The 20,128-nt window shown below is 44.6% G+C and overlaps 1 protein-coding gene across 16 annotated transcripts in view; it reads left to right on the forward strand.

Moving 5' to 3' along the window:
• The first annotated feature begins 11,198 nt into the window (after positions 1-11,198).
• PHF20L1 (PHD finger protein 20 like 1) overlaps positions 11,199-20,128 on the forward strand; it is a 61,458-nt gene continuing 52,528 nt past the window's right edge. For 15 of the 16 annotated variants that reach the window (XM_074577859.1, XM_074577860.1, XM_074577863.1 and 12 more), the window contains exons 1-2: positions 11,270-11,402; positions 12,572-12,677. In XM_074577859.1, coding sequence (XP_074433960.1) covers positions 12,595-12,677 — 83 coding nt within the window. In that variant the 5' untranslated portion in view covers positions 11,270-11,402; positions 12,572-12,594. Of the gene's footprint in view, positions 11,403-12,571; positions 12,678-20,128 lie in introns of all 16 variants that reach the window. The other variant, XM_074577875.1, reaches the window with a different exon arrangement.

Here is a 20,128-nt window from a genome sequence, read left to right on the forward strand (position 1 = left end):
GCCCCCAGGCAGCAACCCTCCTCAGTCCCAAAGGTTCTCTGGTGTTGACCCATCTGGGTGGGCTTCATGCCTGGACACAGGGGCTGAGGCTCCTCTGGGCCAGCCCTGGGAGAGGCCCAGACAGAATGTCCCTTCTTCTGAGCCCTTAATTTGGGTTCCCCCCTGCCTTTGTGCCCGGGTGCTCCTCTGGGCTGGTGCAAACAGGGAATTTCATGGGCTGATGGCCCTTGGGATGGGCCTGAGAGCCTTTGGGGCAGGCTATTATTTGGGGTCCCCCTCCTGCCATTGTCTCTCTGTGCTCCTTTGCGGGTGTGCAGATGAGCTTTTAGCACATATTACACCATAAGTCTGCCATCTCAGCAACCCACTGCAACTCAATCACAGAATCACAGAATGGTAGGGGTTGGAAGGGACCTTCAGAGATCACCTTGTCCAACCCCCCTGTCAGAGCAGGGTCACCCAGAGCAGGTTGCACAGGAATGCGTCCAGGCGGGTTTGGAATGTCTCCAGAGTTGGAGACTCCACCACCTCTCTGGGCAGCCTGTGCCAGTGCTCTGCCACCCTCAAAGGAAAGAAGTTTTTCCTTATGTTGAGATGGAATTTCCTCTGTTCCTATTTGTGCCCGTTGGCCCTTGTCCTGTCCCCGGGCAGCACTGAAAAGAGCCTGACCCCATCCTCCTGACACCCACCCTTTAGATATTTATAAGCATTGATAAGATCCCCTCTCAGTCTTCTCTTCTCCAGGCTAAACAGACCCAGGTCTCCCTGCCTGTCTTCATAAGAGAGACGTTCCAGTCCCTTGATCATCTTTGTAGCCCTCCACTGGACTCTTTCCAGCAGTTCCTTGTCTTTCTTGAACTGGGGAGCCCAGAACTGGACACAGCACTCCAGATGTGGCCCCATCAGGGCAGAGTAAAGGGGGAGGATGACCTCCCTCCACCTGCTGGCCACACTCTTCTTGATGCACCCCAGGATGCCATTGGCCTTCTTGGACACAAGGGCACACTGCCATGCACTGTTATGCTAAACACACAATTTTCAGAAAGGGTATTTTTCCGGGTAGAGTGGATGGAGTGGCCATGGTGGAGGGACTAGAGTGCTTATTGACTGAATGCAATTGAGAGTAATTTTTTGCTTCTGTAACTCTCTTTGAACATCCTGGAAAGCTCACAGCATTTAGCTTCAGTGACCATCAAATCAGGCCATGTGACCAGCAGAAGGAGGGAGGTGATTGTCCCCCTGTACTCAGCACTGGTGAGGCCACACCTTGAGTCTTGTGTCCAGTTCTGGGCACCTCAATACGAGAGAGATATCGAGGTGCTGGAGCGAGTGAAGAGGAGGGCAACGAAGCTGGTGAAGGGCCTGGAGAATAAATCTTATGGGGAGCGATTGAAGGAGCTGGGACTGTTTAGTCTGGGGAAGAGGAGGCTGAGGGGAGACCTCATCGCTCTCTACAACTGCTTGAAAGGAGGTTGGTGCTGGTCTCTTCTCACAGGTCATTAGCGATAGAACAAGAGGGAATGGGTTCAAGCTGCAGCAGGGTAGGTTTAGGCTGGACATTAGGAAAAAATTCTTCCCAGAAAGAGTGGTCAGACACTGGAATAGGCTGCCCAGGGAGGTGGTGGAGTCACCATCCCTGGATGTGTTTGGGAGTCGTTTAGATGTGGTGTTAAGGGATATGGTGTAGGGGAGAACTTTGTAGAGTGGGGTTGATGGTTGGACTCGATGATCCCAAGGGTCTTTTCCAACCTAAATGATTCTATGACTCGTCCCATATCACAGCTCTTTGCTAACACTGTATATATAGTACCCAATGAGTAAAAAATAGTCTGAGATATCTGTAAATTGGTTGAACCATCCAAAAAAATAGCAGGGGAAGGGCTGGTCTTGTAGTCTTGCTGCAGGGAAAACTAAGACTCATTTTAATTCACCTTTGTGAATGATAACATTTTAAGCTAAGCGCATTCCTTTATCCAGCAGAACCATTTAGCAATGTTTGAGGTACCTTGGTAATTAAAAAAAAAAAACAACCCAACAACTCAGAAATCCAAACATTTTATTTCAATTTTAAGAGAAGGCTGATCCTGCATAAAGTTAGCATGTCATTGCAGTTTACAGAACTGGCACATCATACACAATTTTAATAACCTTATCAGGTCAGCTGTATGAACAAAGATTAATTTGCTTTAAGACAGGAACAAATTAATTTTTAGTGTTATCAGATGGAAATCCCACTCCACCCTATCAGAGACTTTCTCAGTTTCAGGGTTGATTTTTTTTTCCCTAAATTCATTATTTTAGCTTAATTGCTCTTGCAATACAGGCAACAAAGGGCATTTCTGTTTTGCATGCTGGAGTACAATACATAGACCTGTAAAACTTAGAATTAGCTCTGAGCTCGCTGATACACCCACGCTGCTTGGATCTCAATCGCTGTATTATACTAAACACACAGTCCAGGCAGACAAAAAGTGTTTAGAACGTATCCGAGTCAAGGAAACCTGTGATGTACAATGACACTTCTCTGTGTAAAGCCACAACCAGTCTGTGTTGCATCCCCTTGCTCTTTGATTACATGGTATCAGTAGGAAATTTGGTTGATATATAACTTGATGTAGCCATGGGCATGTGCTTGAGAGGAACTTCATACAATGTCGCATGACAATATAAGAACAGTGGAAAAGCATACATGGGGCAAAGAAGTACTTCCATTAGAATCTGCAGCTCCCCCACCTTGCATCCAAAAATATTGCTCCTCTAAAAACAATTTTAGCAGAGGAAGTAAACAAAAGGAAGAGGCTAATAATCAGATCCATCAGTCGAGACAGAATTTAGTCAAGGTCCCTCATAGACCTTGGGTGGGTCCTCATTAGAGTTCTTTGTAAAGAACTGGCTGACTTAATTTTATTAAGGATTACAAAAACTCATGAACTAACACTCTGCAGTGTCTGCAGTGACTAGAAGCAGCCAGGACAGAGCTGGCTGTTGGCCAGTTGTGCTCTCGCAGCATCTTATCTGTAGACAATTGAAACGTTAATGCCCTGATCACTGGTCTGAATGGAGAATAAACGGGAACGGGGCTTGAGGTGGCAGAGGAAGCACTGTATGAATGGTGTGTGTTCATGGTGCCTGGACTAGCTGGTCATTAAGCTTCCAGCACAAATCCATATGCAGCATCTTAGGACACCCATACTGAGAGGGAAAGGACAGGGAGTAAACCAGGCAGGACAGCATGGGGAGACTGCTCACTCTCAGCTTTAAATGGTATCAAGGGGCATGTCCAAACACAGCACAATCTTCACAACCTAGGAATAACCCATAATACATGTTGAAGACTCAATTGCCAACATTCCTTGTCTTCCATGTCACCAGTTAATGCTAGCCAGTCCACCTCCATAGCAGCACCTTGGTGGCTGAAAGATGAACAAGCCACCTAGAGGTACACAGCTTTAGGTTACCAGCTAGGTTCCGGCTCTACAGAGGGCTCTGGACAGGCTGGATCGATGGGCTGAAGCCAATGATATGAGGTTCAACAAGGCCAAGTGCAGGGTCCTGCTCTTGGGTCACAACAACCTCGTGCAGTGTTACAAGCTTGGGGAAGAGTGGCTGGAGACCTGCCCAGGGGAAAAGGACCTGGGGGTCTTGGTTGACTGCCAGCTGAATATGAGCCAGCAGTGTGCCCAGGTGGTGGCCAACAAGGCCAACAGCATCCTGGCCTGTATCAGTAATAGGGTGGCCAGCAGGACTAGGGAAGTGATCGTCACCCTGTACTTTGCACCAGTGAGACCCCACCTCGAGTGCTGTGTCCAGTTTTGGGCCACTCACCACAAGACAGACATTGAGGTGCTGAAGCATGTCCAGAGAAGGGCAACAAAGCTGGTGAGGGGTCTGGAGAACAAGTCTTATGAGGAGCAGCTGAGGGAGCTGGAATTGTTTAACCTGGAGAAAAGGAGGCTGAGGGGAGACCTTCTCGCTCTCTACAACTACCTGAAAGGAGGCTGTAGAGAGGTGGGCGTGGGTCTTCTCCCAAGTGACAGGTGATAGGACAAGAAGAAATGGCCTCAAGAGGCAGCAGGGGAGGTTTAGATTGGATATTAGGAAAAATTTCTTCACCGAAAGGGTTGTCAAGCATTGTAACAGGCTGCCCAGGGAAGTGGTGGAGTCACAGTCCCTGGAGGTATTTAAAAGCTGGGTAGATGTGGTGCTGAGGGACATGGTTTAATGGTGAACTTGGCAGTGCTGGGTTAATTGTTGGACTCAGTGATCCCAAAGGTCTCTTCCAACCTGAATGATTCTATGATTATGTGACCAATGGTGGAGGATTTTGCACTGCTGGTTCCTGAGACAATGGTACTGGCAAAATACTGATGATACTGATGCCATGGTCATTTCTATAATAAATCAAAATGACGAATGTATAAATGAAGACAAACAACAATTGACAGTGATACTCCAATAACATGCTTTAAAATGCCTGTCTTACGTGCTATTTCACACAGCGCCCTTAACAGTTGTCTCTCTATTTCTGTGTAAATAACCACTGCTCCTTTCTGCCTGAATGCCAGTATTTCAGCAAAGTCTAAATTTGGGAAGCTTGTACTGAGAGTCCGTAGGCCTTTCTGGAAGTGTTTGCAATTTTTCCAGATATGCTCGTGCCATACCTGTCACATTTCCAGCTGGATTCAAACTGATGTTTTGGACTAATTCAACTGCTAGGGAGAGGAAAAGGCACAGGCAGCCTTGGTATCCAATGGAGGATCATGATACACTAGAGGCGGAGTGGTTTTATAGCTTGGATGCTATCCAGCATTGCATAAAGATCAGGGATTTGAATGTGGCCTACAAGGCAATTGAGGACAGAGACCAGAACTCTGATAGCCTTCCAGGAACCTGTCCGTGGGATGCCAGCACAGACCCAATGGCCAAGTATCAAGAAACAAGTGACCCCTCCCATAAACAAATGCTTTGCAAGCATTTCACAGGCAGGGTTGGACACTCAGGGATAATCTCTTAATTGATGACCATCCTTCAGTCCCCGAGGACAACCGAATTTTCACAGGACCACAAAGGAGACAGGAAAATGTGACATTAGTTTTACAAAGGAACTGCTATTGCCTGCTGGCAGAGGTGATGCATTTTTATTTCCATTCTCACTGTTGGATTCCACCAGGTTGGACAGATGTGAGTTTTGGAGTTCTGTTTTCCTTCAGTCCAAGTTGCAAATTCTCTCTGCGCATACATCTTGGCGATCTGACTACAAAACTGTTCTTGCTGGACTGCGTGTTTTGAGGTGATTTGCCTGTTAGCCTCTCCTTTCCTCTTACGTTACTCCCCAGTATCGTTATGACTGCAATAAACATCCTGCTGCTGAGTGCTCAAATGGTGACTCCAACACAGCCATCGCCTTGGCTAGACATTCCTTCTGTCCCTTTCCCACCCTGAGGTCAGCTCTCAAAATGGTAGACCATGAAAAACTTACCACTGGGATATGTTTACGAGTCAAGTGCTCCGTTGATCGACCGTAAAGTATATGCTGAATTTCAGTCTCACAGGGAAATAATCGAGGAAATCAGTGTAAAATCAGAGCAGGTATTAGCACATTTTCTGTTCAGGCTTTCTGTTCTCATCAAGGCTTTAAAAAAAATCCTCAGTAAAATATTTACTGATGTGTGTGTTCCAATCTACTGACTCCCCCCTCAAACCAAAACACAATCCAAGACATATGGCTGCAATATGTAAGGCAGAAGTAAGCAACACATTGCACGACACTGTTTCCGAGGCAAAAGCACAATTAAATCTCAGGAGGTCTAGCATTCATTGCAAAACAATATTCATAGCACAGCGAATGTTGACTATGCCCTCCCAAAATATCAAATGGATACACAGAAAGTGGTTTAACCAGGCTGTAACATGGCACAGCAAAGCTGCCTTCATCCAGAATGGGTAGCTGCTCCCTTCCAGCCATGCAGAGCATCAGGAGATACCACTCTGGTAGGGGGCAACTTCACCTGCCTCCCATCCCATCCCTTTCATCTCCACCAACAGTCAGCGTTTGCTCTTTCTTCTCTTTCTTCTCTTTCTTTGTGTGGATTTGGGACTCTTTCACTAATGTGAAACTATCTGTACAAATGCAAATTTCATTACTCACCTGACCTTAGCAGGTCCTTACCATCCTCATCTTACCATACTTCACCCTTACAATATTGCTTGTAAGGAACCTTACTTCTGGTTTATAGCTTCATGTCGCCTCTCCAGCGTGCAGTGAAATAAAGTGCTGTGGTTGCAACACCTGTCAGCAAACAGACGGGTCTCTGGGAGGAACCATTTATTGAGTTAAAGACGTTCTGCAAAGACCAGTGAGCAATTGCATAAAAAAATGTCCAGCTTCAGTGTCTTTCAAAACTGGAAAAGACTGGGGTTGGTGTCCCAAACCCATGGGGTTACTGCTTTGTTTGGTGACCATGGTAATGGCTGTTAGATACTTGCTTTTCCCATAGAAGGCCAGATACTCCAAAACTCAGACCCTTTAGGATATTTCCCAGCATCTGGAAAATTTAGGGCTTTAAAAGGAAAAGAGAAGTATTTGCTGAGATACTGGAAATCTTCACAAAAGGAGGGAGGAATTTCAGGAGGGGAGGGAGTTTCTAGGATTAGAGGAAAAGAAGGGCAGAGAAACTGAAGAGGAGGACACAGCAACTGACGCCAGAGTGTCAAAATGGACCAAGGAAATGGCAGAAAAACGATAAATGATGACAGAGCAGAGCCAGGCTGTGACCAAGCTGCCTACACAGACGGATAGAGCAGGGCAGAAGTGCTGCTGCATGTTTGCTAGGCTGAGGCCGTGCAGGCACCATTTAAACACAAGCACCAGCAGTCACTTTAAACATGTCTCCCTACTACGAAAAGGATAAAGACAAAGATGAAGTTTTATTCCATTGACTAGCACCTCGTGATTGCAATATCTGACTTTTAAAGTAGTTCTTTTATGGACTAATCCAATCGCCCCCAAGAAAAAATAAATGGCAAAATAAACAAACTGATGTCTGGGTCTCTCACCATAATATCTTTTTTCCCAGGTGTTTGATCATTCTCCCAGGTCTTTCCTGAACCCTTCCAGTTTTTGGATGGCTTTTCTGAACAGTAAGTTATTTTAATAACAACATACTGGTGCCAAGTGCAGAGATAATGTCACCTCTCTACTCCTACTCGGTATTTCCATGTGCATGTGCTTTGCAAAGACTGCATTAGTCTTTTCAGCATCAACAGCACACCATGAGCTCATGCTCAGCTGATTATGAAATCCTCTGTTCCCCCTCCAAGACTTTGTGAGTCACTGACTGGCAAGATAAAATCTCCTATCCAGTTTGGTTTCCAATTTATGGTCTGTATAATATTCACAATGCTAAATACATGCTTTGTGACCGGATTAAACACCAAATTTTGCGAGGAGACGAAGTAATGAAATCTCCTTTCCTGCATCTCTGCCTTGCGATGATGTTCCGGTGCCTGAAGGAGAGTAAGCGCTGAGCTTTTCTATCATGGAGGGGTCGAGGCAGTCACTCTTCCCTGACCAGTTGAGCATTTTAACAAAACAGGTTGGGATAATGTGATGAGACCTCTGTCTCTCTGTCAAGCTTGAAGTTAGGCAGAAGTTCTGGAAGTAAATGGAGAAAAGGAAAAGGGAAGGCAGACATGCAATGCAGCCATGTAAGCCCCGTTTTCCTAGGAGACGAGACTAAATATCAGAGACGTTTTTGTGCTAAAAGAATAAAAAAAGATCTTGGCCAAAGTTGCTCCTCACTGGCTTTATGGTGGAACATAGTAGCTGAAATGGGGTCCTGGGCCATGGGCAGGGTGGGGGACGCACTGGGGTCAGCAAGTCAAGGCCAGTAAGGGCTGTGGGTGCCCTCAGGGCAGGGCAGGGTGGGTATACCTGAAATGGCAGCAAAGGAATGGGGACACTGGCTGGGGCTCCTTGACTCCCTAACTATTCTGATAATACTGGAACAAAATGTTGCCTTGTACTGCTGGACCACAAGTGGACTTCTGTGTTCTGAAGGCAGCACGGTAGGAGTCATACATAGCACTCTGCGTTGGGGCACCCCTTCCTCTGAGTCTTTAATTTGGGTTCCCACCTGCTGTTGTGCCCCTGTGCTCCTCTGAGCTTGAGAAAATGGGCCTTTGATGGGCTGATGGCTCCTGGGAGCTGCCAGGGCAGGGTACTATTTGGGCTCTCCTTCCTGCTGTTGTCTCTCTGTGCTCCTTTGTGGGTGTGCAGATGAGCTTTTGGCCCATATTACTGAACACCTGGGGCTTGCTGTGCCTCTGCAGCCTGCCGTCAGCTCTGCCTCCCCCTCCTGACAGCCTCAGCAGTGAGGTGATGCTCACCGTGCCGCGCACTGCTCTGAGCCCTTCTCACGTCACAGCACAACCCAGACAGCCTCCGGCAGTCAACAGAGCATGACTCAACCACCCACACGTACCCGACCCCATCCTCGCTACTTCTTTTATCTTTCCCCCGTCTCTGTCTCATTGGACAGAAGCATCTTCACTTTTCTAACAGCATCCTAGTGCTGCATGTTCGTTGCCACTCGGAGAGGTCGCATTGCCGACACAACCACCATCACCACCCTGTAACAAACCCTCGAAACGAAAGCCTGCACCAAAACTACGCAGACACTAGTAACAGCTGGAGAATCCAAATAAATGCAATGACAATGTTTTTATTAAAGAGAGAAGAAAAAGTGCTTTTTTTGGTTTCGTTTCTTTTGCTTTTCTTCAAGCCTCCTTCCTCCTTCAGTGTCTCCTGCTTGCCACCACTATCCAGAAAATGGGAACAAGGAAAAGTCAAAGGAGGAATAAAAAATCCTGTAGCAAATCTAAAATATCACATTGCACAGTCTCCCTGTAAATACTCTGAAAGTGGGAGGCAGCCTCGCAGGGACTAACCAAAGTGGATGGGTTGACCTCAGACAGCAGCCGAACACCCACACAGCCACTCGCTCACTCCCCCCGCAGTGGGATGGAGGAGAGAACAGGAAGAACAAAAGAGAGAATGTTTGTAGATCCAGATAGAGATGGTTTAGTAAGTGAAGGAATGCAAAAAAAACCCTGAACCAAACAACACAACCCAAAAAACCCCCAAGCAATGCAAAGCACTTACCACCTTCCACCAGCAGACCCATCCTCAGCCAGTCTCCCAGCAACGGCTGCCTTGGAAGACAAAAGCCCCACCATTCTTCTTCCTCTGCCCCAGGTTTTATTGCTGAAGTAGATGTTGCATGGCATGTAATATGCCTTTGGCCAATTCAGGTCAACTGTTCTGGTTATATCCCCTCCCAGTCTCTTGCCGACACCCAGCCTACTTGCTGGGGGGCCAAAGTGGAAAAAAAAAGCAAGCCTTGATGCTGCACAAGCGCTGTTCAAAACATTTCACCATACAGACAGCTACGAACGTCAACTCAACGCCAGCCAGACCCAGTACAACCTCCACCCCTTGTTCCACACCATTCGCACCGTACTCAGGTCCTACACTCTCCAATACATCCCCAACAATCATGACTCCCCCCCTCCTCATCTTTTGACATACACACAGACATCATTCCCTTAGGCTGTGGGACATCCCGCTTCCACAGAAGTCCAGTCAATTCATTCAGTCCATGACTTGCACTCCACACAGCAGCTTTCCACATCAGATGGTTTCGCACAACACAACAGGATACACTGGTAAACAGGGCATATTGCCTTTCACTTTCTGCTAATTGATTATACTCTTGGGCCTAAGCCACCTCCTCAGGTGATGATCTGAAATCTCTGCCTCATGGCCAAACTGTGATCTCTTCCAGGATTCACAGGCAGCTGGGGTTGCCTGTTTGAGGCTGTTGCATGATCAACGCTACCCACTTACTTCATGTAGTGTCAGTTGTATAAGGTATAGGAGGGACCCTTCCTATGAACATCTAGTGCAGCACAGGTACCTCGGACCCTTGATACCCCCAGCTCCAGAACCCTAGAACACCCTGGATCTCTCCAAGTGTTTTCTGCCAGAGGCTCCTGGTGAGACGATGTTCCCCAACTGCAGTGTAGAGCATATTTCTCACAGCCCAAGGGCTACCTCACAAACTATCTGCTGTCTGTTCTGCTGCTGTTTAGGGCCTAACTTGAAATAGTTCTTCTTTTGGGTCACTTGATAGAGAGGACTCAAGCTGAGAGTGCCCCAGAATGTGCAGTCTCCAGAAACCCGCTATGCCTAGGAAAGGTTGCGTTTCTTTTTTGTTAGCTGGTGGTAACTCGACTGTTATCTTACTGACATGGCCATGGGGATATCGTGATGCTAATCTTGCCATTACAACAAGGTTGGAAACATCTGTCCTGGAGAAGAAGAAGGAGGAAGGTCTCCACAAGATGGTTCCCAGAGTACTGGGATGGCAGCAACGGAGGGGCCAGATACCAGACTTGACTCAAGGCCAGTACTTTTATCATAGGTCTCCCAGGCAAAGCAAACCACGGCAATAAGCAGCACAGCAAACACCAAAAGCTGAAAGCCACCCTGGAGTTTAGTATGCAGCAAGAAAGGGGGCAAATAAGCCAGCGCGTATCAGCTGTAATAGCTATAAACCCAGCCTGGCACACCCGACCGACTCCGTCATTGCCTGAAGGCCCATGCCGGGTGCCAAAGGGATGGCGGTGAGCAGGCCCCACCAGCAGCCAAGCACCCACCCAGCTGCTCGCCCCCCCCGGCGAAGAGGGGAGGGACTGGGAAGAGCAAAAGCAATGAAATCCACGTCTGGAGACGCAGCCGGTCCCACAGGCGAAGGCGTGAGGTAAATGCAGGCCCTGGTGAGGCCGCTGCTCGGTGCCCGCTGACCGGTGCCTGGCCGCCCGTGGGCCCTGGCCACCTCAGCGGCCTCCCCGGTGGCCACCCCCGCCCCTTCTCCCTCTCGCCTGTTGTGACGGCTGAGGTACAGTATGACAGCAGCGGGGAAAGCCGTGACGCTGTGCCAGCGCCGCCTGCGTCACCCGCGGGCGGGCGGGGGGGGCGGGGAGACCTGCTGTCAATCAATCACTGGCGCTGTCAATCACCGGCGCATGTCAATCACCGCGCGCCGCCGCGCGTGCGCGCCGTCGCCTCTCTTTGTCTCTCTCTCTCTTTCCCCCCCCCCCCCCCAACCCGGCGTCACGCGGCGGCGGCTCCGCAGTCACGTGGCGGGGGCGGGGGGGCGGTGGCAATGGCGGCGCCGGGCCGCGCCTCGCGGGCGCGTCGCGGGGTGGTGACGCGGCGGCGGGGCGCGGGGAGGATGGGGCTGTGAGGGCGGCCGCCGCGCCGGACAGCCCCCGCCGCGCCGAGACGCGGCCGCCGCAGGCCCCGCCGCTGCCGCCTTTGCGAGTCGGAGGAGGAGGCGGTAAGGAGCGCGGGGAGGGCGCGGGCGGCTGGGCGGGCGGGCGGGAGGCCCCAAGCCGTCGCCCCCTCCGGGCGGGCCCGGCGCGACGCGGGGCTCCCTCACGGCGCCCAGGGCCTGGCGGGGCGGCGCCCGCGGCCCTCCCCGCGCCGGGCCCTGCCCGCAGCCGGGGGTCCGGTGGACCGCGACCGCTCGACTCTTCCTCAGGGCCTGCGGGAGCGCCGAGCCCCCGCCGGCCGGGGCCCTCCGGCGCTCCGAGCCGGACCCCTTTGTGTCTTTCGCGCTCGGGGAGCGGCACCGGCTTCCCTCAGGCCGGTCACCGTCTCCGGGGCAGCTGGCCCGCATCCCGCTGCCGGCCTTGGCAGGAGAGCCCCGTGTAAAAACTGGTGAGCGGGTGCCGCTGTCCTGGTTGTCCGGAGCGAGGGGGCTCTGGCCCTGCGGGCTGGCACCCGCGCTCCTCGGTGGGCAGGCAGTACCCGGCCCCAGCGGCAGACCCCTCCGAGCTGCGGGCTGGTAACGGTGGTACATCAGAAAGTCACGGTAATAGCGGTAGTGGTCATAACAGAGAAGTGGTGGTTTTTTTTTTTCTTTCAATTTTTCTTTCAATTAAAAGGCACTTGTCAACGAAACTTACTTCGTGCAATGAATGAGACTCGAGAGTGCATAGAAAAGCTGAAGACGGCTTTTTTGTTTCTTTATTTTTGTTTTTGCTAATTTCATCTTACTTGTCCTTTAGGCCATATTTGTCTGTAAATTTCTCTGCTCGGTAAGGTATGTTTTTCTTGGTTTTGACCTTTTCTACAGCAGAGGAGAGAACACACTATGTCTAGGTAACTCTAAAAATTATGCTGCAGAGGGATGTCAAGGAATTACATTGTAGTACCCTTCCAGACGTGAGCACCAGATTTTTTTTTTTTTTTTGGCTTAAGGTTGATGACTGTTTTTTGTTGTTTTTGAGGGAAGAAAATCTGAATAAAAATACGTGCGGCTTTTTTAATGCCTTCTTTAATGGGCTTTGACTATACTTGTGAAAACTAAGCAGTTAATGGAAAGTCAGGATAGAAATTTTGCATCTTTTTCCACCCTCTGGAATATATTTGCTGTCAAGTGACATGTTTTAGACAACATTATGTGTTTTATATGACCTTTTTTTTTATTTTTTTTCTCCAAAGGCATTGAAAAAGAAAATATCAAGATGAGTAAAAAGCCTCCAAATCGTCCTGGAATCACATTTGAGATTGGTGCTCGTTTGGAGGCACTGGACTACTTACAAAAATGGTATGGAAGCATTGTAGTGTTTGCTAAGAGCAAAATTATTTTGTGTATATTGTATGTTTTGACGTCTAATTATAAAAGTGAGTGCACCTATTAATTGACTGTTTCACATAAGAACTTTATGAATTGCCACATAATGCTTCTGTTAAATCTGTTATCTTTTAGGAAAATATTCTCTCTTCAGAAATCAAATTACATTTTTCTATGGGTTTTTGTTTGTTTGCTTTTATTTGCTTGTGCAGCTGTAGTATGCAAAGAGCATTTCCAGAGTAGTGTAGAATGCAGTGTCATGTGCGGGGTGATCAGTGTGTTGATGTGGCAAACTTCTGTGACTAAAGACTTCTTTTGTTTTAGTTTGAAGGCATGCAAGCGAATTTGCTTTGTGTTCGGTTATCACACTTCTTAGGTTCAGAAAACTGATTTTTAAAAAAGAAAACATCCTTAATTGGAGTTCATGGAATAGGTAAGTATGATTGTATTTGTATCAAACAGCTGGAGGAATGAAGTGCTTAAAACTGACTCTGCACCACCCAGTCATGAGTAAGAGTCTAAATAAGGTCTATATAAGACCATAAAATGGAAATTTATGGGCACAAGGGCCACGCCACACAGCATGCGTATTGTGAAAGGAGTTGTTCTTTTGAAATTGTTAGTCAAAATTTTATTAGTGCAAGTGGTCTAATTTCATGATGTACGCTGTCCCTACAATTTCGGTTTGAAAAAATCCCTAGTTTTATTAGAGAAGATAACACAGGCAGTTGATGCTTCTGACCAGAATTTTTTCCTCAGCTGCTTGCTGATTAGTTAGGGCTAGGAAATATAGAGGCCTGTGCCTGCTTTTCTGTTGCATTCCTGGAGAACTAAGTGTGTTCATATAAATATCTGATCCTGCTGACTCCAGGTTGTGTGATATAAAAGTCCGTGTATTATTTGCATGTTTACTCCAGTAGTTATATGCTCCATATAAAAAGTTGGGTTAAACTTTTTTATCTGTAGAGCTTTGATTTTTAATTGTAGCAAAAGTGTTTTAATAAATGGTCTCTAAAAGAAAATATGGTTTACAGAACAGTCCTTGTTCTTAGTTGTTGCTGTAGAGTGGGTTTTCAACACACTGATTTTTTTTTTTAACTGAATGCCAAGATCATGAAACTGTCTGAATAGTGTTATAAAAATAAAATAATTTTACTAGAACTTTTTATAGCATCTCCTGTGACTAGAGAGAATTGGTTAATGTTACTAGATAACAAAAGTTAATATGTAAAAATAGCTTCAGCTTAATTGTGTATATAAAAAAAAAAATAATCACTGAATATCCAGTGTATAGTTTGTATCAGATCTGCCCAGCCTTTTCACAGGGGAGGGTCGCGTGCCAGTTCTGGAGTTCTTGGCTAAGTTTGGACTTGTCAGCCACGGTCTCCGTTGCAAGCTCTGCAGCTGAGCTGCTTGGTATTTTTGTGCAGAAGAGAGTCTATTCTGAACTTTCTGGGAACTGATTCATCATGTGGACCACCAGGTAGAACAAGTCAAGTTTATATGCATGTAAATGGTTGTGGTGCTGTATTCGGGAGTGGAAAGGTAGTATTAAAATTTTGCAGTTACAGCAACTCTGAAAACAGAACTTTTTTTTTTTTTTTTCCCTTTTTCAAATGAAGTAATGTCCATGCACATAACCACAGAGTTTATTAGAGAAATCCTATTGTCATGTTACTGTTGTGACATGTGCTGGAATAATAGTCTGTGTGATTTCCACCCCCCCACCCCCCCCCCTGCCCTTAGCTTTCTGTTACATAAGGGGGTGGTGGATGTTTTTTAAATTCTTTCTATATATAAGCTGTATGCGTTCCCCTCATCTGCATGCAGAAATAGAACATACTTCAAAGAAAATGAAGTTGCTGAACTTACATGAAATCTCTTTATATTCTTTTTAACAAAACCAAAATTGAAAAGCAATAGTATTGCTTAGCTCAGTCTTTCTACAAGCAACAAATTGGGAATGCTTGCTGAAAAACAGCCTTTGAAAGGGTTTTAATTTTTTCCTCCATTTTTCTGAAAGCCTGCTGTCATTTAAAGGTCCGGAGTTCATGACCAGTTAAAATCTTAATCAAGAAGGGCTTCTAGAGGATTGGAAAAAATAAAGTTCTACTCTATTTTTTAGCTTTCTGAGGCACTTCTATGGGTCTTAAATTTTCATCTATTTAGTAGTTGCTGAAATTAATCTCATGGAATCTGGTGTTCTCTTTGAATTCTGAAAACTTTGGAGAGGGTATTGTGTACCTTGACTATTTATTGCTTAAAACCTGGGTACTTTTAAATGAGGAAGTTTTTTTGTAGACAGCATTTGGGTCGCTGGTGTCATTTGGCATGTGTAATTACTGAGTAGAAGAAAGCCTGGTCAAACTGATCAGCAAAGACAGGCTGTCAGTGAGCATGTTTATTTTTGTTTTATTGTGGAGGTAACTACAACTGCTTCCTTATCAAGTACAAAACAGTATATTGTTGCAAGGGAGGTCATCTTCTGTAATGAATTTGTACCACTTGTTAAATTTAAATTCACTAAAGCAACTATGAAATGCAGCTCTAATGGAAATCAATGTGGTTGGCAGATAGTGAATGAGATGGGACTGACTGGTAATAGAAAAATTTTAAATATATATGAGATGATCAGGGGTCTGGGGTGTATGACCTGTGGAGAGAGGGTGAGGAAACTGGGCTTGTTTAGCTTGGAGAAGGCTTCAGGAGACCCATGATCAGTCTTATAATACCTACAGGGATGTCTTCAAGAAGACTTAGCTGAGCTCTCCACAGTAGTGCGTGATTGAAGGACAAAAGACAACAGGCACAAGTTGAAACGAAAGAGATTCAGGCTACGTACAAGGAGAATCTTTTTCCCTGTGGGACAGTTAAGCAGTGCATCAGGTTGCCCAAAGAGTTTGTGGAGTCTCTGACATTGGAAGTTTTCAAGGCTGGGTTGGATAAAACCCTGGAAAACATGGTTTGATCCCATAACTGACTCTGCTTTTAGTGAGAGGTTGGACTAGAGGCTTTCTGAGGTCCCTTCCAACTTGAATTGCCTTATGATACAAAATTATACAATGGTACAATATGCATACTATGATACAGTATCATACAAAAACTGATACATGTGCACTCGCAGCCCTATGCCTCTTGCCGACAAAACAACTGAAACAGCATTAAAACTGCATATATCTGCAAGTACATTCCCATGTGGAAGACTGGTTCTTAAGCTGTTAGCTCCTACAGTAGGACACAGGCTCTGCAAAACTGATGTATTTAAAGATACATCTCTTTTTTTTTCTTTTTTTCTTTTTTCTTGTGCCTTTCGGGGCTCTAGCTTCTTTACTGGTTTCCCGTAAGTGCCAGATACTGCTTTGAAAAAAGCAACCTTGTTGTTTATCTGAGACCATAGTCTTTATTAATCTGCTTGATCTAAACTATGTTAGGTAATGAAGAAAGCACAGATACATGGCCCTTGTTTCGGTTCTGAAATGGAAACAGCTCACTAAAATAGGTTAGTTATCAAAACAACAGCACTTTGACTTGCTATATTTGATTATATGGATGGATTATTTTTTTTTTCAGTATGGAGGAAGCTTTTTTTCCTGTAAGACTTTAGGAAATCTTATTTTGTACAGTCCGTCCTTCACATTTCAGTTGACTGTGTTGCTTGACAGCCAGGTATTTGAAAGGACTGTGAAGGCTCTGTTTTATATTGATATAATACTATATATATAATGAAAAGTGAGGAGTTAGAAATAGGTGTTTGTAGGTACCAGAAGACTATTTGTGAAGAAGTCAGAATGGAGGGCGTTTATTTTTATATCCTCTATGAGGTAGAAGGAAAGACTTTTTATACTGTTACTGTGAAGGCAGGAAGTATGTGTCTGTTTATAGACTTCGTAGGTGCAAACTTAGGTAAATTTACTAATGTTTTTGCACCCTTTTTGACAGTTTGAAATAACTATTGTCACACCTCCCAGGGCAGTTCACCACTGTTTTTGGTGGCTTTTGAAGGGTCAAAAGGAAGATGATGTAAAAATGAAAAATACTGTCCATGTGGCCATTAATACGTGTTCGGAAAATGGTGGTGTTTTTGTTTTGTTTTTATGCTGTCAAGAAATGAAAACTGTAAGTTTTCCATTAATTTTTCCTATAAGAACATTGGAACATGTTTTCCTACATGAACGTCAGACTAGTGCTTCATAGTGTAGATTTTGTAAACTGTATTAAACTTTGCGGCTTTACAAAAATGTTGTGTAGTTTTTACTCGTTGGAATCACGGGAACCTGAGAATGGAGAGTGTGTAATAAGTGAACTCGGCAGATACCATCAGCTAGCAATAGTTTTCGTGTTCTCTCTTTAAAAAAACATGAACAAAACCCCCTGAAATTTGGATGAGAGTTTATTTGGGATTATTAAATACTATTTCCAGCATGCTATTAAAAAAACACACCCAAAACTTCCAGGTTATTGTTTCTTCCCACAAAAAGAACACTTGCATTATTGAACTGGAGTGCGGTGGTCAGGTTTTTTTTTTTTGTTTGTTCGTTCATTTTGGGTTTTTTTCTTCTGTGAAAAGTAAAGACTTTTTCCTCAGTTTTTTAGAGCATATTTTCTGATTTGTGCTGAACAGATGTTGGCAAATCTGTGTACCAAATTCATTTTAATCCTTTAGTGTGGAGTGCTTTCTGGGGGCAAACGGTAACTGGAAGACTGTTAGGCCTTACATGTCATTACATTTCGGCACTTTAAAGAGTGACATTGGTATTTCCCTTTGTCATACTTTTTCATAATGCCTATTTGTAGCTTTGTGATGGAAGGAACTTCGGCATAAAATTTCTCATGTGTGTGAGATGTAACCATCTTCATATTAATCTTCTTCCTACAGAATAAATATTAAAAATTGCCCTTAGCCATAGTAGAAGCTTTCCTGTATGCGTTGTTACTAGAATTCTTTAAAAAGGTTGATTAATAAATTTATGTTGCCATTTTATCTTTTATTAGTGGGAAATGCATACTTGGCTTTGAAATATGTGTATAACTTTGCAGTTTATGAAATTGATGATTTTCGATGAAAGTACAAAAACCATAGCACCAGAAAAATGCTTCTGTGCAGTGTAAAATTTGCAATAGTAAATTCTGCAATACCTATGGTCTGCTCTTTTCCACTGTGGGATCAGTATTGTGAAATATTACTGTTTATACATATTTGTGGCACACCGTGTCTAAATTTAGTGGATATTGAGGGTAATAGCTTATTGCTAAATACATACAAAGTTATTTTTGGGCTGCCTAATAACCAATCATATATAGCTTGGGTGGTTCAGAGATTTGCTAAATCTTCCATCTCTGAGGACTGGAGTTGAGTGCAGGTTTTGGCTCTGTCTTGCAACCACAATACATTGACGAAACAGATAATTGGAATAAAGACATTATGTGATGATATCATTAAGATTTAACTGTGCAAAGCCAGTACCATGGACTTTGATTCAGAGCTGATAATGATATTTTAAAAAGACCTTGATAGCAGAAATTATGTTTATCAAAGAGATATTAACCAATAAATACCTGGTGCTGTCTTTCCTCTGTTGAGTGATCCCTAATGAAACTTAATATTTTGCTTATCATCTTTTATTAACTGATGTTGGCTTTACTCTCTTGTTTCTTTTTCTTTTCTATATATATTAATGTCTCAATTCTTGACTTGCTGAATTTTCCTTAAAACTATCTTCATTTTTATGTATTGGTTTCTAAACTATACTCTGTATTTTACTTCCCCTTCTTTCTCAGTGTTCTCTTTACAGGACAGCATACTACATTTTGCCAATTTATCCCTTCTGTTGTCTTCTACACACGGTGTGTGGAATGTTGACTTTGCTGATGATGACCAGTGAAAGCTACCAGCTGTAACAACAATAAAAACGTGGCAAAGGAACCACTATAGGGCAGAGCCGTAACGGGAACAGAGGATTTCCATTGTAGATGCATAGGAAAAGGAGAATTCTGTCTTTTGGCTGATGGTCCCTGAATTTTGTAAAATAACTGTAGTTTTGCATCACTACCTGGCTGGCATGTGATAAATCTGAAATTTCCAGCTATAGTGAGAAAGAGCACCATCACTCTTGTCTTTGATTTCACTACTGCAGCCTCAGTGCTTGTGCACAAGCTCTCATTTTTGATTGCTGCAAAGTGAATTTCCTGTCCTCTTGCTTTTCTGGTGTTCTTCCTTCCTTCCCTCTGAGAAATGCTTTTTGTGTCATCATTTATTTCTATTTGGAACTCTTTTAGGTAACGCTTTTACTCATACATTTGCTGTAGTAACAGTAACTTTACTTTTTCCTCTGCTTTGCTACTCTTCCTGCTTGATCTGACACTTTGTGTCTAGTTACAAGAAGTCTGAATTTGGAACGCTCCAGAAGATGAAAAAAAACTAGTAAGAAATTTGTGATAAAATTCCTAAATGTGGCAGCATGTAGACTTAAGGAAAAAGCACCATCAGAGGCAGGGCTTAGAAAAACCATCTCTTGGCTGACTTATTTTCTTGAAGCCTTGTTCAGAGTTAAACCAGAATGCTGCTGTGGTTTGGTCAAACGAGGACAAATGCTGATGTTGGGATTCAGGTTTTGACCTGTGAGTTTTAGTTTCTGTTTTGATACAATATATCATCAGTTTCACTGTTCTTGTTAGATTGTTGTTGTCAGTCTACTTGAGAGGGGAAAGGAGGTTGATCTTGTTGCTCCTCTGAAAAAAATCCCGTGGAGTTCTTCTATCTTGAAAAAGACTTTGTTACCAGGGCAGCAAATGAGAATCTGCAGTTTGAGACTTAGACTTGATTGGGTTTTTTTTTTTTTTGAAGTTCAGTGAGAAGAAATTGACAACTTAAAGAATGGCTATGAAAACATTTCGCATTTCGGAAATGTATGGATGAGACAAATGCAACAAGAGATTGGACTGTCTGTGCTTTCTGATCTGAGGGTGAAATGTGGCTGAAGTAGTTGCAGTTGTAACCTAGAAGATCAGAGAGAATTTTTCTTATTCAGGAACTCCTGAGATGTTTAGATGTTGGAAAGCCATATGCATCACTGCAGCTGAAGAAGCATGACTGAAGAAATGAAGGAGCAAATTGAGTTTGACACCTTTTGTTTTAATGCCCTGTTCTAGTCACCAGGAAATAAGGAAAAGCCCGTACTTCCTGAAAACTTCTAATCAGAACATAGTTCTAAAAACTTCTTTATCAGCACTGTCAGTATTTTGGAGAGGAAAATATTAAAAATGGAAAACGTTGACGGGGTTCCTGTATGTTAGTTTTGTTTCTAGCTGATAGAATTTGCAGTAGGACTGGAAATGGGTCGCTCGAGCTCTGCTGTCTTACTGTTGCTCAACAGTAGCACTTTGTTAGAAAAACACGTTGCCTCTTACTGAAAGTGAAAGACGGT

Source organism: Larus michahellis, chromosome 2 (genome assembly GCF_964199755.1).
Source record: "Larus michahellis chromosome 2, bLarMic1.1, whole genome shotgun sequence".
NCBI lineage: Eukaryota > Metazoa > Chordata > Aves > Charadriiformes > Laridae > Larus > Larus michahellis.